Below are 16181 nucleotides of genomic sequence, written 5' to 3' on the forward strand. Positions count from 1 at the left end.
TCACTTAATACTCATACAAATATAATGTGGGCAGAGCTGAGGGTCCTATCTGGCTAGTAATATTCGTTGGAATATCAAAGACGAGGAATAAGGAGGGAACTCGAACAATTCGTCAGTATATTTTCGATATGAGACGGTATATTTTGGTATATTTCTGAGGGCTATATGTTATCGATAAGACCGCGGGTCATGCCGATAAGTACCGGCAGTCACACTGCCGCCGATTCCAACAAAAACCGCGTTTTTATTTTATCTGTTGTTTTGGTTCGGTTTATTAAATAGAAAACTAATTAAAAATGGATGGTATGTGCAGGGAGACATCCTATGTATTGTGCTACATTATATTTAAACGTATTTTGTGTGTATTTTTCGTGTTTCAAAGGCATGACCGAGGACATGTGGACGCCATGCAAGCATCTTTATGGCACACTGCAGCAGGCGATTGCCCAGCCAAAGGATCTCATTGGCGATCTGGAGCAGTGCCTCAAGAAGAACAAACATAACTTTACCAATTTTCTACGCAACCCGGTAAGGCTCCGCTCCTCCACATAGTCTATGCCACTGACACTTTTTCTGTGCTTCGTTTCCCTGCAGCCCAAGAATGAGAAAAGCCGAAATCAGATAAGGGCCGGACTCACGGAAGGCATACCACTGGGCGCCCAGGGCCACAAGCTGATACTGTCTCAGGATCTGATCGATGAGGCCATCATATTGTCGGACATGTTCGATCTGGATGAGCTGATCGCCGTGGAGCTGCTGTACACGGCCCAGCGTCAGCAGATGCATCATCCGGGGCTGCCCCGTGGCCTGGTTGCCGTTTTGCTCTACTATGATGGCCGCAAGGCCATGGCCTGTGCCCTGCGCGATCTGATGCAGACGATGAGTGGCGTGTCCTGGGTGACAGAGCTGCCCAGAGAGGTAGGAAGAGCGCTAGCTCCTGGCCAGCTCTAAGTAGAAGCTAATGGCGTTTTCTTTTCGCTTGTTTGTCTGCAGTTCCTTTCGTTGGTGAATAATTATGTGCAGAATCTGACGGAGGAATCGAATTTGTTGTCCCGCCTGCTGGATATACTCGCCGAAATGGATGTGGTCAAGGAGGTAAAGGATCTACTGGACCCTCTCTCACAACCACTGGGCTTTAATAACATTCAGTTTTCCCCCTCTGTTGATAGAACCTTATGCTGACCAAAAATCGCGCCTTTGGCTCCACAAAGCATCAGAATCAAGTGCTGGCCTTGTACGAGGACATCCGCAAGGCTGTGGCCATGAGCCTCTTCAATTATTCGGCCCAACGTGGCCTGCCCCGCGGCAATGCCATACGTCTGATGAAAATGCTCGCGGCATGCAAATGCAACGACAATGCAGGCGGCAATATCGATGATGTGACAGTCATTATGCTGATGGCTCTGCTGTACTCCTATGATACGTCCGTGCTGCTGAGCTCGGATGTGGTTAATCCATACACGGGCCGGTTGCCCATCATGTGGGATCCAGAGTTTGCCAAGAGCTTCCACGAGGCCTTGTACGCCCAGGCCAAATGGCAGATGCCGCGCCTCGATGCCATCATCAAGTACAGCTTTGCCCTGGCCCTGGCCAGCCTGCGGCATGCGCCCAGCCAGATGCAGGCGGCCGCCAGTGCGCTGATACCACGCGATGAGCAGCTAATGGATGAGGCACTGGCCTCCAATGTCCTTGGTTTCATATACCGTCAGTTGCTGGAGAATGAAATGATTTACAAGTGAGTAAGAGTCAATGCTTGAGGCTTGACCCCCCTCTGATGGCCTCCTATCTATCTCTTTTGTCAGCACGGAGTTCATTTATCGACGGGCGCATCTACTGATCACCGATTTCATTGATTTCATGCATGCCAAAGTGGCCGAGCTGCGCAACCGGGCGGACGAGTCCGCGCGCACGGTGATTAGTTTCCTGAATGAAGGCCTCGAGCCGCCACCAAATCTGGACGCAAACTTCGAGCTGCTAATGCTGTGCGTGTCCCGTCTCTACGGCGATCGACGGGCCAGCCACACCCTGTGCAACGAGTATTGGGGGGCCAGCGACACGGCCACATCAGCCGGCAGCGGCGGCGGCGGCGGCGGCGGCAGCGGCAGCGGCAACGGCAACAATGCCGGCCTCTATCCCATGAACAACACCCGGGCTGTGTCCCTATTCAAGTTTATATCCTTGGCCAGCGAACTGCTGCCACAGACGCTGTTCAAGTCGTACCTGAAGATGATCACGGGCCTCACGCGCACCGAGCTGTCGGCCCGCAGTGCCTTCAATCTGCTCAAGAACACGCCGTCGGGTTCCTCGAGCTTTTCGATGGGCTGGGACCACTTCTTTCAGGCATTGGCCAGCTACTACAGGTGAGTGGGTAGGGCGTAGATCTGTTTAGATTGTGCTTTTAATTCTGCCTCGTTCCCTTTGCAGCAACATGCGCACGGATGCCTTCAGCGCTATGGCCCCGGGCAGTGCCTCGAATGGCGATCTTTTCATGCGGCGAGCCCTGCAGCCCCGGAACATAACTCAGCGCGAAACGGAGCATCTGGTGGCTGTGATGGGGATTATGCGCGCGGTGGCCGAGCACGATCGCGTGTCCCGGGTGATGATGTGCGATCAGGCCAGCTGGCAGGCGCCACAGGTGCTGCTGGGCCTGGTGGCATGTGCCACACCGCTGGCCCTCAAGGCAGAGATCATGTTTACGCTGGCAGCCTTGGCCAAGTCCAAGGAGACGGCGCGTGCCATTTGGTTCCAGCTGGAGGACTCGCAGATAATACCCACGGTGGTGACGACGGCAGCGGCCGGACAGAGCCCGTGCAGCCTGGCCGAGGAGATCGAGCAGAACGAGAGCCGTCTCGAGTCGTACAATTTGAGTCGCGGCGTTCTCCAGCTGCTCCACACACTGATGACCACCCATATGCCCAGGAGCTTGGGCGCCGGCCCGCGGCACCCTGGCTACGATCCGTATTTCAATTTCCTGATGGACTCCATAATCCTCAGGGTCTACAATCGCACGTACAAGGACCCCAGCGAAATGTGGGAGGTGGCCGCAAAGGGATTGAAGCTTTTATTCTATCTGCTGGCCACGTACCGGCCGAAGGCCAGCGATTTTATGGAATTGCGCGACGAGCATCCGTATCCGGGCTACCATGTGATGCTGCAGCTGCAGGTGAAATCGCATCTATTGCAGCTCCTGTTGCGCATCATCGAGGATACCCGCGAGCGGCTGGACGAGTACAGGCGCTTTCGTGGCAAGGAACAGCTGGAGGAGTGCGCCCTGTACGCCCTACTGCTGCTCGAGGTGGCGGTGGCCAAACAGAATGCCTTCTTCGAGGCCCACTCGTCCGCCAATAGTCCCATTCTGCTGTCGGGACTGAACCGGATGCTGTTGGACATCAATCCGCGCACCCGACGACCCGATTACGTGGTGAAAATCATTAAGTTTGTGACCTACAACAATTGGCTGCCGCGTCACTCGCTGGCGGCCATCAAGATACTGAGCGCGGTGACCATGCTGCCGAACGTCCCCTCACAGATCCTCAATATGTATGCCCTCGGCAGCAACGAGAAGCTCGAGGTGCGCCAGGGGTTTGTCGAGTGCCTGGAAATGGACGCCCGTTTGGCCCAAAAGAACGAAGAGCTCCTCGATTCGATTGTGCTCAACGACTATCAGGCCATGGGCGATGTGCTCCACCACGGAGGGCATCAGCCGCCGAGTGTGGCCGTCGACGAGGATGAATCGGAGGCGGACATCACCGGTCCCGAGGACGGGGACACCACCTTGGGCCCATGCTACGAAGTGGTGGCCCTCAATGAGAAGATGCCCGTCGGCATTGATCTGCAGATCAAAGAGGCTGTGGTCGAGCTCTTTGGACTCAATCTGTGTCAAGCGCCGCCGAATTTCGTTTACTTTCTGCTGGGCATCGATGTCCTCAGGGACTTTATGGCCAGGGATAAGCAGCAGGTCGGCATTGAAATGCAGTGCTGTTGTGTGCATTCCTTGGTTTTGGTCCTGGAAAAGTATCTCGAGGTTTGTACTCCCCCTCTCCCTCTCTATCTCTCTATCTCTATCTCCTTCACATCGATGGGCTTATGTTTGTCTCTCTTTCTAATCCCATTCGAGTAGAGCCAACGGCACAGCCAGGAGAAATACTGCCCCTATACGGCCCATCTGGTGGAGAGAGTCTATCAGCTGTTCCAGGGCCTGTGCGCCAATCGTCGGACTTCGGAGACCATCCTGCGCTTCTTTCGCTTGACCTGCAATGACTTCCTGCTGCGCCATCTGAGCGCCATGCCGTTTCGCCGCCACCGCGAGGATCATATGCTGCACGCCATGAGCCATTTGCTCAATTGTGTGGCCGTCGAGGTGCGCCTGGCGGCCAATCATGGCCAGATGACGCGCTACAATCTGTTGTGCGACATACTCCTGCTGGGCGGCCAGTCGGATGGGCTGCGTGCGAATCCCGGCATGCCGCAGGACCTCAACAACGACATACTGAGTGGCACAGCCTCCGCCAGCTTCTATGGCCTGGACGTGGGCCCCGTCGCGGCGGCCGTTAAGATACCCGCGATGCCCGATAAGACCCAAGGACTGCATGCGAATCGTTTGCTGGAATGTCTGGTGCTCGAGGTGAATGCCACAGCGCCCCAGCCGCAGCTGGAGTTCTTCGATCCGGTGCTGACGACAACGGTGCTCAAGGAATGCGAGGCCCGCCCCCGACAGAGTCCAGGCAGCGACAGTAAGAGCGGAACTGCCTCGGGCTCTGAGCCATACCTGATGATAAACATCCGCAAACTCCACGACGTCCTGCACGAAGAGCTGCGTACGGTGCAGAGCACCATTGCCACGGGCCAGCGCAAGGCCATCAGTGGGGAGATCACCGTGCTGCTGCAGTACGCCGTCGAGGTGAACCGTGTGCGGACACAGCGCATCGCCACGCTGAGGTTTGTGGAGGCGTGGTGCCAGCTGGTGCAGATACTGTTCAGCAGCATGCCCGAGGTCCTGCTGCCGCCGGCCCTGAGGCGTCAGTACATCATTGATATCATCGAGAAGATGCTGCTGAAGGTGGAGCCCGTGCAGCCGCTAATCGAGATCTCCATAGAGATCACCGAAACGATCCTGCTGCTGCTGGCCAATCTGCGCATCTGCTATTACCAGCTGGAGGATCAGCGGACCAGCGATGATAGCGATGTGGCCGCCGCCCAAAACGGCGACAACAGCCTGGTCAACGGCCCGCTCTCCCTTTCGTATTCGCACGCCCATTCGCAGTCGAACCTCAGCGGCACAATGACGGGCAGCACGAGCAATCTGCGCTTCATCCTGAAACGCATCGTCGAGTGGATCATGGTGAGCGGCGTCAAGTCGCAGAAGCTGCGCATCAATCTCTATACGGCTTTGCTCAATTGCCTGCGGATCGTGAAGCGTCTGCGCACCGAAGAGGAGGTGGACTTTCATGAAAGGTAAGCCCTCGCGTGCCTTTTATTATACGGCTCCCTTTATTATGCTTCTTCTGGATTCCTCTCGACAGCATTGCCTCGCGCCTGGAGAAATCGCAAAAGGCCGTCTCCGATCAGCGGCACGAGGATAAGGACCGGCTCAAGGAGATGGCCGCGGAGGTGATCGGGGTCTATGGGGAGAAGCTGATTGATTCGATCTGCCACGATGCGGTGACCGGACACGATGTGTGCCGCATGCTGGCGCTGGCCTGCCTGGAGATGATCTCTGAACTGGATGCGGTGAGCACGCTCACCGAATTTGTGGTGTCGCGCGGCTACCTGAAGCACCTGCTGGACAACGTCGCAGAATCGGACGATGCCCTGAGCGCGATCCTGCAACCGGTGCCGGACAATCTGCGGCAGTTGTACGTGTACGAGGCGCGTTTGGCCTTCCTCACGCGACTGTCGCAGACGGGTGCCCGCATGTTGCTCGCCGAAGGAGCCCTGGGCGTCCTGTCCAATATGCGGGTGTACGACCTGCAGCCGGACCTGAAAGCCAACCAGTTGCGAAAAGATCCGGAGGGCTTTCTCCCGAACACGTATAAGCGTTTCCATTCCATCCTGCAGCCGGCCCTGGCCCTTTGCGATGGCATTGTCAGCTCCCTGGGATCGCAGAACGATTCGGCCGCCCACCAGGTGCTCAACTTTCTGTTCGCCCACATGGACATGGTCGAGACGATGCTGCGCACGGCCACGCCCCTGATGGACCTGGGGCACCTGCAGCAGCTGGCGTCGATCACGAATCTATTCTCGCGCACCTCCACGCCCGAACTGTGCACCAATATGGCTGATAGCTACGTGCAGGAGCGCGATCTGGAGTTCTATAATCGCCTGAATCGCTTGCAGCAGCTGATGATCGTGGTCTTTGGCCGTTTCACTGTGACCGAGGCCACCATTCGCCAAATACTCCAGCAGGAGGATGTGGAGTCCCTGCCCGAGAGCCAGAAGAGTCGTCACGTCAAGTATTTCCTGGACATTGCCGCCAATCTGTCGCTCTATTGCCGCCATGCGGTGACCAGTCATGTCCGCGACAGCACCACCTCCAAGTTTCTCCTAACGACGATAGTCAATGATGTTACACCACTGTAAGGGACTGGTTTTTTGTGATTTCTGCTTGAATAATCCACCAAAGGCACACGCCCTCTATCTTTTGCCATTCTGTAGGACTGGCAGGACAGACGGCAAGAAGCTGACGGCCATTATGCACACAATCATCGAACAGCTGAAGGGCTCCGTGGGCTACTACCATTCGCAGAAGTCGCATGCCGACAACCTGCTGGAGCAGCGCTCCTCGCTGCCAAACATCTGCTTCGGCCCGAGCGGTAAGTACACGGCCCTGGTCCTTGGTCCCTGGTCCCAAACATTGGCTCACACTGCTACCCATTTTTGCAGGTAAAGAAAGCTACGTGGAGCTCAGCCAGCGGCACAAGGAGAAGCGCAACGAACTGATGCAAGCCGTCTTTATAGCCGAACAGAATCTGTATTTGCTGTGGATTCACTTGGACTTTTATATGCGTAATGCGGTGATATTTGCCAGCGAGAATCGCAGTGCCATCAACGAGAGCAATCTGGAGAGTTCCAGCGGCAACGACAGCGTCTCCGTGCTGCATGCCACCCCCGATGAAATCCTTCAGCTGAAGCAGCATCTGATCTCCACCTTTAACGAGACTTTCTGCTCGGAGCTGATCGTCGCCAGTGAAGAGTATTCGGTCAAGTGCAAGGGCTTCAATGGTTCACTGTTGCGACGCATCAAGGCGTTGGTGCAGTTTGCTGCCTCCAATGGGAATGCCAACGAGAGTTCTTTCATATAGTCCCCCAGCCAACGCCCCCCCGCCCCTAAAATACCCCTAATAAAGTAAAAAGATTTATTTACTGTAAAAAAAAACCTTAACAGTCGAATCTCTATTTACGCCTTAATTTGTTGGTCTTAAAACCCACCCTTCACGTAATCGTCGCTTCCAGGACTCTGGCACATGGCTGATTATGTGTTTCGACTCATAGATTGACGCAACTCCAGACAGGAGTCACGTGGTGCTGTCGTTTACGTACGCGTTCTGCCCTACATATCCCTGCCTATCCGATTTCCACCACATTCAAGGTATCCGTGGTATCTGTAGGGTTTAAGCATCCTGCTTGCCACCTCTTTGCCCTGCTATTGTTGGAGGAAGGGCAACAGTGCTTCCCTCACTCTGGTATTGCGTTCCATTGGCAGCACTGTTCACTGTAACGGTTAATTTGATATTTTTTGGTGGAGGAGGTATTTTTTCCGCATATGTTTCCCCCGAAAAAAGGGGGCAAGGACAGGGGATACAGTCGAACTTCCACATAGCGAACAAGTGGACATATTTGTGGTAATATTTTAAATATAGTTTAGGTGTTTGGCTAAATTTGGCCAAAGTTACGATTATTGTTTAAACAACCCGCCAAATATTTGGTATTATATTTCGATAATTACCAGCGATAAATATGACAGCACGCAATTAACTGTGCTGTGCTGTGTGCTGCCTGTTGCTCCTGGGGAGTTTTAGATTTAATTTCATTTGAGTTTTATGGTATTATACTTTTATGACGTCGTTTATATAATATTTATATATTTTATAAGCTCACGGTATCGGAATCGCATTAATACTTTTCCTGGTATTTTCTAGTACCATTCAGTATTGTTAAGACGCGTTTTGACTCCCATCTTGCCCAATGCCCTAATGTAGAAATTGTATATAAATACCATTAAGAGCCATGTCCCAGGCCACATCGAATACTAATTCGGGATCAGTGATCAGCATCAAATTTCTGATCGTTTGCTATCAAAACCTCAATTTTTCAAAAATGTCGCAAAAGAGCCAGTCCAATGCGGAAAGCGGAGGTTTTTTACACTGGCGCAAACGGCTAAAATTTTTGAAACGTACACATTTCCCCTTCAGGAAATGTAGTTAATATGTAGCAAATGTGTAGTTGTGCTGTAGTTACCATGTACAAAACTTAAGTTAGTTTTAATTGTTGTTGACCGTTTTTGGCTAAACCTTATTTTACAAACAATCCAATAAAGATGAAAGCTTAAAGCCAACCAATCTTGTAGGAAATGAATTCATCAATCGGTTAAAATTATAAGTTGAGAGCTGAGGGTCCTGGCTAGCTAGTAATATTAAACCGAATATCAAGATCGAGGAATATGATGCAACATGAACAGTTTATTTACAGTGTTGTGGTGCTGCCAAGCAACAGGGAGCTGTTGCTCCCGGCGTGTTTTGGATTTAATTTGATGTTTAACCGTGCTCCTGTTATATTTTCTAAAAAGTAGAAAGAACCATGAACGATTTAAGTTTACGCGTAACCGCAATCAAGTTGTGCTCCCATCCCAAGCGTTTCGCGGAGTTGCGCGACGCCCTCGTGCCGGTGCCCAACAAGTGGAAGGCATGTGAGTAGCCACCACCGCATCAGCCGTCTCTATACTTGCCACATGCCAGAGTTTGGTCTGTTTCAGCGCCCCACAGCTTTGTGCAGCAGTTTGCGACGGCCTCCAGCAGTGCAGAGCAGGTGAACGTCATTCGGACATTGTTCCATGGATCCCACGTGCAGCAGCCCCAGGAGGAGGAGCACGAACAGGAAAAGGGAAAGGAGGATCGTCGTCTGGCCGTGGAACAGTTTCTGGCCAGTGTGCTCCTTGCCAGTCCCCTCAAGCACTCTGTGCGCAATCAGTTGATCAAGTACGAATTAAACCAGAAAGAAACGAACCATGAATGAATACCCCTTTCCCTTTCCGCTGGCAGGCTCTTCTCCGACCAGGCTCTGGCCAAACAGGTGGGCCAGCCACAGCACACCAAGCCACAACTGGTGGCCGCACTGCGCGAGGCCTTGCGCGAAATGGCGGGCACGGTTTCGGCCACAGAGCCGCCTCAGCCGCTGACCCATGACCAGGTCAACGATGTGTTCGTGTCGGCCAATGCGTGTCTGCAGAATTTCGCCTATGGCCGGGAGGCCCTGGGCCATGAGCTGCATAGCTTTTTGCCGCTCTTGAGCATGGCCCTGGAACGCTATTGGCTGGACATCAGGTGAGTCCCAGCTGGGTCCCGGCTTAGCTTTGGCTTCAATCTGCTAAGAATGTGCTCCTCTGTCCCTGCAGTAATAGCGCTGTCCTGGAGCTATCGCCCACGCGGCTCAACGAACTGTATCTGTTTGTGCAGAATGTGCTGCGCTTCCATGTGGGCGTGCTGTCCGAGTGGGGCGCCCAGTTGGCGGGCGGGGCGTCCCTCCTGCTAGTTCAAGTGGTGGCCGAGAAGGTGGCTCGTCACAGTGATACCCCGTGGGATGTGCGCTCGATTGCCGGCCTAGTGATTGGCAAAAATACCCGATTCTTTGATCGTTTCGAGGATTATCTGGACAAGTGGTCCAAGGCCATGCCAATCGAGTACCTGCCCATACAGGCGGCAGCCCTGAACGTCCTGCTGCCCGAGGACTATCAGCGATATGGCAGCCGTGCGGCGGACATAGTGGATCGCCTGATGGACCTCACGGCGCAGGAGGGGAGTGCCAACAATGTTCTCGTTTACATGGCCAAGCATTTCCATGGCTATTCCAAGAGTCTGGGTGCGCCAGTGGCTCATCTTTCGGCTGGTCCGCAGCGCCAGGGCTACGAGCGGATCCTCTATGCGATGCAGCGCTTCGCCTTGGCCAACATTTGCAGTGCCACGGACTCGGTGCGTCACATGTGCGGCGGCATCTTCATGCAGATCCTGCAGCATGGCCAGGCCTGCGGGCTGGCGGGGCTCTTCGAAGAGGTCTATGTGCGATTCGAGGATGGCGGCAGCCTGGCCGCGGGCTGTCTGGCAGTGGAGAAACTTGTCGGCGTTCAGGGGGCACGCGAGGCCATCAGGCATTGCCCCAGCCTGTTTGGTAGCGTATTTCCCAAGTACTTGGGCGTGGATGATGCCGTCGATTCGCTCTTCAGAGGTGAGCAAATCAATTTCTCTGCCCACACAACTCCCCTCTCTCATTCATTCCCTCTCCCACACAGCCATGATGGTGGCCTCGCGCAAGGAGCAGTCTTTCGAGGATTGGCGCGAGCAGTGGCTGGACCTACTGCTGGAGGCCACCCAGGACAACAGGAAGCGGCTCTCAGCCATCGAGGGGCTGATCACACAGGCCGTCAAAGAGGAGCCGCAAACGCTGCGCCACATTTGGCTGCAGCCCGACACGTCCGTACCCTTTAGCACCACCCTGACGGCCATCTTGAGCGCACGCAACGAAGAGTCCAGCGAACTGCGGCAGGTCCTGCTCGTGGAGCACAGCCAGAGGCTGCGGGAGGCCCTAGTCGGGCAGGACGATCATCTGCGGCTGCTTACCTTGCGCTTTGTGGGCGCGGCCGCACGGCCCAGTGAGCCGGTCAGCGCCGAGGAGCGTGCGATTATTGGCTTCTATCTGAAGCACAACATTAACAATCCCAGCGCCCATATACGACAGCTGGGCTTTGGCCACATGCTGAAGGTGGTACGACGCATCGAACTCTGCCTGGCGGAGCACAGAAAGCGTCCCAGCGCCACAGGAGCCGATCAAATGGCCTATCTTCGCAGTCTGATGGCCCTGCTGGCCGACAATCTCTTTCATTCGGCCAACTATGGACGCCGCTGGCTCTCGCTGCGACTCCTCCAGAGCTGTACGCTCTTGTGCAGCCGCCTGGACATACCCATGGGCGATATACTGACCGCCAGTCAGGCGGAACGCGTCGAGGCATGCCTGTGGGACAGCTACGAGCACAACAAACTGCTGGCCGCCCAGCTGCTGATCAAGCTGCAGCCATGCTCGCGCATCGTACCGGACAGAGTGATGGAGCTGCTGCAGTCGTTGCGTCCCCCCGACTCGCTGACGGGCGCCTATCTCCTGCAAGTGCATTGCCAGGCCCAGCAGGTGGAGACGCAGCTGGTACCGGCCGTACCCCCACCCCTGTCCCTACCCGAGGGGGGGGTGCGCTATCAGCCGCGAATCTATGCGGCCCTGCAGTGGTGCCTGCAACCGCTGCGCGAGGCCCTGGCCCTGGCCACCACAAATCTCGCAGAGGGGGCCAAATTGAGTCCCATGTATGGCCTGCTGCTGGCCAGTCGCCACCTCGTCGAGCTGCTTGCCATGGAGGAGCTGGCCAGGGAGCCCCTCTGGCGGCGGTATGTGCAGGAGCTGGTCGATGTGTGCATGGCCATTAGCGAGGTGGTGCTGCCGGTGGTGAGCAGTGTGGCGCCCGAGGGCTACCTGCCGGAGGCCAGTGACCAGGAGACGGACCAACAGGTGACCAATGTCCTGAGGCGGCGCCTGGATGCCGAGGCCTTGCGCCAGATTCAAACCACACCGCAGATGGTGCTGCTTTGTGCATGGCGTAGCATCAAGGAGGTATCCAACATACTGGGCGGTCTAGTGGAGCGCTCGCCGCTCGAGCAGGAGCAGGCCGAGAAGGACGATCACACGTATCTGCTGAGCGGCAGTCAGCTAACGGCCATTGGAGATCATTTCCTGTTGCTTCTGGCCGAGATTAAGCATCGCGGCGCCTTCGAGCAGGCGTATGTGGGCTTCAGCATGCTCTGCCGCCGCTTCTGGCACAGTGATGCGGCCGCGCTCAATCAATTGCCAGCCGCCTGGGTGAACGAGGCTCTTGACATGATCCAGGGAGAGCAGCAGCAGCAGCAGCAGCACCACCACCACCAGTCTCGTCTGTGCCCCACGCGTCGCAGTGCCGGCATACCCTACATGCTGCAGGCCCTCGTCTGCTCGGAGTTGAAGCTGGGCACCCACAACACCCTGCATCGCTGCATGAACCGTCTGCTGAAGGTGTGCGAGACGCCACGGGGCGACAGTGCTGCTGGAGCAGCAGGAGGCGCTGCACGCTGCCATGCGCTCAACATAATGCGAGCCCTCTTCCGCAGCAGCGAGCTGGCCGATCTGGTGGGAGAGTTTGTGGCGCGCGGCATCATCTGCACGCTGGACGGTCTGCTGGCCACCGACTGGGCGGAGCAGAACAGTGCCAGCCTGCTGCTGGCCACGCTCGTCGTCCGTGTCTTCGGTGTAGAGCGGCCGCGCGATGACGCTGGCGAGCTGCACGTACGCAATCGGATGACGGGACGCATATTCTTCACACGCTACCCGGAGCTGTACAATTACTTCAGCAAGGGCCTGGCCAAGGCCGCCCTCGGGCCTAGGGCGCTGAACGGCGTACAGAAGATCCACTTGCAGAGCATGCTGATGCTGCTCAGTCGCCTCTATCCCTCGTCGCTGGAGGGCGCCGAGTCCACACTGAAGGTGAGGCCCCATCTCCACCACTGAACGTTCTTTCGACTCCACATTTTCGCTCTTTGCAGCTCAGCAATTTTGTGCCAGATCTGCTGAAGATCAGCCTCTGTGCGGATGTGTTGACCCGCGAGAAGGCCGCGGCGGTGGTTGGCATTTTTGTGGACGACCGGGATGCCTTTGTCCGGATGAGGCACCTCCTAGTGCAAATGATGGTGCTGCATGGACGATTAAACGTAAGTGGTTTTATTGGCGTTTATGGGGCGATTATCCTACATTTTCTGCTCCCCCTTGCCCCTTCTCCCTTCTCCCTTCTCCTTCTGTTTGCTCATAAATCTCTCGTGATTACTGCGTTCCTTCTGATTTCTCAAAGATTTCAACTGATGATCTTTCTCCATCTTATTCCTCCCAACATTTGTTTTCGCAGGCCCCACCCTCGCCAGGGGATGCCTTTAAAGATGTTCCTATCCTGAGGCACAACCGGATCCATGGCCAGGAGCTGCTCATGCTGGAGCTGTACCGACGCCTGCGCTGGAGCCGCCCGAATCTGGTCAGAATGATGCTGAAGACACTGCCACAAGTGGCAGTCGATCTGCTCGACCGAAGCGTCTTTCTGTTCAATGGGATGCTGGAGGTGCTGGTGGCCATACTGGAGGATGTGGCGCCAGGACAGTTGGACGAGGAGGTGATGGTCGAGCTACGGCAGGTGTACCAGCTGACGCCTGGGCGGATCTACAGCCGCTGCCAAAAGGAGCGCCTCTCGCCGAAGATCTTTCAGATATTTGGGCTCCATCTGCACCGACTGGACCGCAGTCGTGGGGCCGCCATGAGCCACATTGTCGAGGATCTGTGCAAGTTCAGCGGACCAATGCCGTTGCCCATGGCGATCGAGGAGCTGAACGGCGAGCTGTTGCTGTGCGTGGTCCTGCAGGACCTGCCGCCGCTGCATTCCGATCTGGTCAATGCCGGGGACGTCAAGGTTTTGAGCTTTTCCAGCGACATTGTGCGCTACCACAAGGCCCTCACACCCGACCAGCGTCAGGAGCTGGCCCGTGGCATCGCCTCGTCCCCGTCGGTGCACGTCTGCCTCCGCCGGATGTACGAATGGGGCCAGCAGGGTCCGCCCAAATGCTGGAGCCTGCAGCTCGCCGGCCGCATTGGGATCCTACAGCTGCTGCTTCCCATCGATCCCATAATTGACTTGGGACGACTGCTGGAGCTCGGGCTGGAGAACAGCGCCGCTCACGTCCACTTTGGCCTGGTGCTAGCCATCAAGCGGCTGATGGACCGCCAGGCGGAGCTGTCGCAGCCCATCTGGGTACTCCTCCTGGAGTACGCACAGATCCTAAGCTATGCCACACAGCCGGTCTATCTGCGGCACAAGGCCATCGGTCTGTGCGAGCGTATTGGCAGCGAAATCGGACAGCAGCTCTGCCTAGGCGATGTGGAGATCCTCGGCCGCTTTGCGCGCCTGGTGCTCCTCCTGCTGGTGGACGATGACGAGGGACTGCGCAACGATGCGGCCGTGATGGCCGACCAGATGTTGCGGCAAAGACTGCACCCGCAGCCGGAGCCCAAGAAGATTCTCGCCAACGTAGTGTTTACAGAGTTCCTAAGGCATTTCATTGCCAGCCTTCAAAGATACGGCAGCGACAGCGGCTTTTTGCTGCGCCTATTTAATATCATTGTGGAGCCGTTCCTGCTGATGGCGCAGGAGACACCCGTCCAGGAGCACGGCTCCCTGGGGGAGGATGGGGATGTGGATCTGTTCGATAAGCAGGGTTGCAATCTGTACTGCGAGACGCTGATGGTCATCCGTGAGGTAGCCGATGGATTCAAAGAGGCCTTTGAACAGGACACTGCCCTGCTGGCGTCCATCGAGAAGGTGCTCCGTACTCGGGTCGTTTGGTCAAGAAGCGAATGGGATTAGAGCCAGAGATGCTGCAACCTGAAAAGTTCAAATACTGTTGTAGCCAGTGCATTTTGTCCTTTTGTTTATGAGTAGTTATGCTACATAAACCTACATATCTAAACAAAATGATGTTATCAGTCAATCGTCACATTCTGTAGACTTAACAGAGCCGATCGAGACGCACAAGCAAATGCTGCCACTCCATGATTGGGTCCATGGCGGTTATTTTGCTTGTTCACTTTTGAATAAATGTGTAAACATCAGATCAGCTGCGAGTAACAGCAGATAAACAGCAGAACGAGAGAAATAGCAGATCAGCAGCAGCGTAACAGCAGTCAACAGCAGGGTAACAGTAGATAAACAGTAGAGCCAGACAAACAGTAGTGTAACAGCAGAAAAACGGCAGAACGAGACTACAGCAGAGTAACAGCAGATCAGCAGCAGCGTAACAGCAAAGCAACAGCTGTAACACCAGAGTAACAGCAGATCAGCAGCAGCGTAACAGCAGTCAACAGCAGAGCCAGACAAACAGCAGAGTAACAGCAGAGTAACAGCAGATAAACAGCAGAACGAGAAAATCAGTAGAGTAACAGAAGAGCAACAGCAGTAACAGCAGATCAATAGCAGATGAACAGCAGATAACAGCAGAAGAGGAACAGCAAAAGGAGTTACAAAAAGAGAATACCACAATCCATAAATATGTAGTTGATATGTAGCAAATGTGTAGTTACCGTGTAGTTTTGGTGTACAAAATTAACATTTTGGTTGACCGGTTTTATTTAAACCATATTTTATAACCCACCCTTTGAAAAATTCCTCAAATTAAACCAATCTAGTAGGAAATTGATTAATCAATCGGATGAAACGTGCTCACGGCTGCGGGTCATAGTCAGCGAGTGAAGTTTAACCGAATATCAAAATCGAGGAATAGGAGTTCCAATAATGGACAGAGAACGACTCACACATTGCCGTGTTTATACTGAAACTTGAAGTATTTCAGCGCAGTGCAGATATAGGTTACGATGGATATAAAGGAAGAATTTGAAGAACAGTGTAATTGTCCGCGGTGGAACTCTAGTTGTTCAGCTGTTCAAACAGGGGGGGGTTAGGTGGGCTAAGTTTTTCGGTATATTTTTTGAAAATGAGACAGTATTTCGGTATATTTCTGAGGGCCAGACGGTACATAAATCCGCGGTCACACTGGCTGGTTTATTTATTTTTTTTCTTGTGATTTGTTTATCGAGTGCGTGTTCGCGCGGATATTATAGCCGATTCTGAAGATTACAAATGTAAGGGACAATCGGCATTGATGAATCGTGGCGTTGGTGGCGCTCGTATTCGCATTTACAATCTCATTTTTGGCTTAATCGAATGCCAATTGGGAAAATGTTTGCATCATTTTGTGTGTGGCACGCCAAAGCGTTTTCTTTTTGACTGTCGACAGAGGGGGGTGCGGGTGCGCGTGTGTTTGTGGGTGTGTATGTGTGAGAGGGAGGGAGGCCCAGCCTCTATG

General features: G+C 54.6%; 2 protein-coding genes across 2 annotated transcripts; both read left to right on the plus strand.

Moving 5' to 3' along the window:
- Positions 1 to 241: 241 nt before the first annotated feature.
- Positions 242 to 7355, plus strand: LOC6597314 (nuclear pore complex protein Nup205). Its single transcript, XM_002022466.2, has 11 exons — positions 242 to 303; positions 383 to 528; positions 595 to 918; positions 994 to 1095; positions 1170 to 1735; positions 1803 to 2360; positions 2425 to 4024; positions 4121 to 5454; positions 5523 to 6575; positions 6655 to 6812; positions 6883 to 7355. Exons 1-11 carry the CDS (start codon positions 297 to 299, stop codon positions 7299 to 7301), a joined length of 6267 nt encoding a protein of 2088 aa, XP_002022502.1. The 5' UTR covers positions 242 to 296; the 3' UTR covers positions 7302 to 7355.
- A 1335-nt stretch (positions 7356 to 8690) lies between these two features.
- Positions 8691 to 14922, plus strand: LOC6597315 (thyroid adenoma-associated protein homolog). The gene is made up of 7 exons (XM_002022467.2): positions 8691 to 8905; positions 8972 to 9194; positions 9258 to 9539; positions 9611 to 10437; positions 10502 to 12768; positions 12828 to 12992; positions 13184 to 14922. The coding sequence occupies exons 1-7, from the start codon at positions 8797 to 8799 to the stop codon at positions 14684 to 14686; spliced, it is 5376 nt and encodes a 1791-aa protein (XP_002022503.2). The 5' UTR covers positions 8691 to 8796; the 3' UTR covers positions 14687 to 14922.
- Positions 14923 to 16181: the final 1259 nt, after the last annotated feature.

The sequence above is a fragment of the Drosophila persimilis genome, unplaced genomic scaffold, assembly GCF_003286085.1.
Source record: "Drosophila persimilis strain 14011-0111.01,24,50 unplaced genomic scaffold, DperRS2 tig00000606-arrow-arrow-pilon, whole genome shotgun sequence".
Classification (NCBI taxonomy): Eukaryota; Metazoa; Arthropoda; class Insecta; order Diptera; family Drosophilidae; genus Drosophila; species Drosophila persimilis.

Excerpts from the sequence above, each read along its gene's own strand:
- LOC6597314 (XM_002022466.2), top strand. Across the intron at positions 1,096-1,169 it reads AAATGGATGTGGTCAAGGAG|AACCTTATGCTGACCAAAAA; the intron begins GTAAAGGATCTA and ends CTCTGTTGATAG. Across the intron at positions 5,455-5,522 it reads GAGGTGGACTTTCATGAAAG|CATTGCCTCGCGCCTGGAGA; the intron begins GTAAGCCCTCGC and ends TCCTCTCGACAG.
- LOC6597315 (XM_002022467.2), top strand. The coding sequence starts at position 8,797 with ATGAACGATTTAAGTTTACGCGTAACCGCAATCAAGTTGTGCTCCCAT. Across the intron at positions 9,540-9,610 it reads CGCTATTGGCTGGACATCAG|TAATAGCGCTGTCCTGGAGC; the intron begins GTGAGTCCCAGC and ends CTGTCCCTGCAG. Across the intron at positions 12,769-12,827 it reads GCGCCGAGTCCACACTGAAG|CTCAGCAATTTTGTGCCAGA; the intron begins GTGAGGCCCCAT and ends CGCTCTTTGCAG.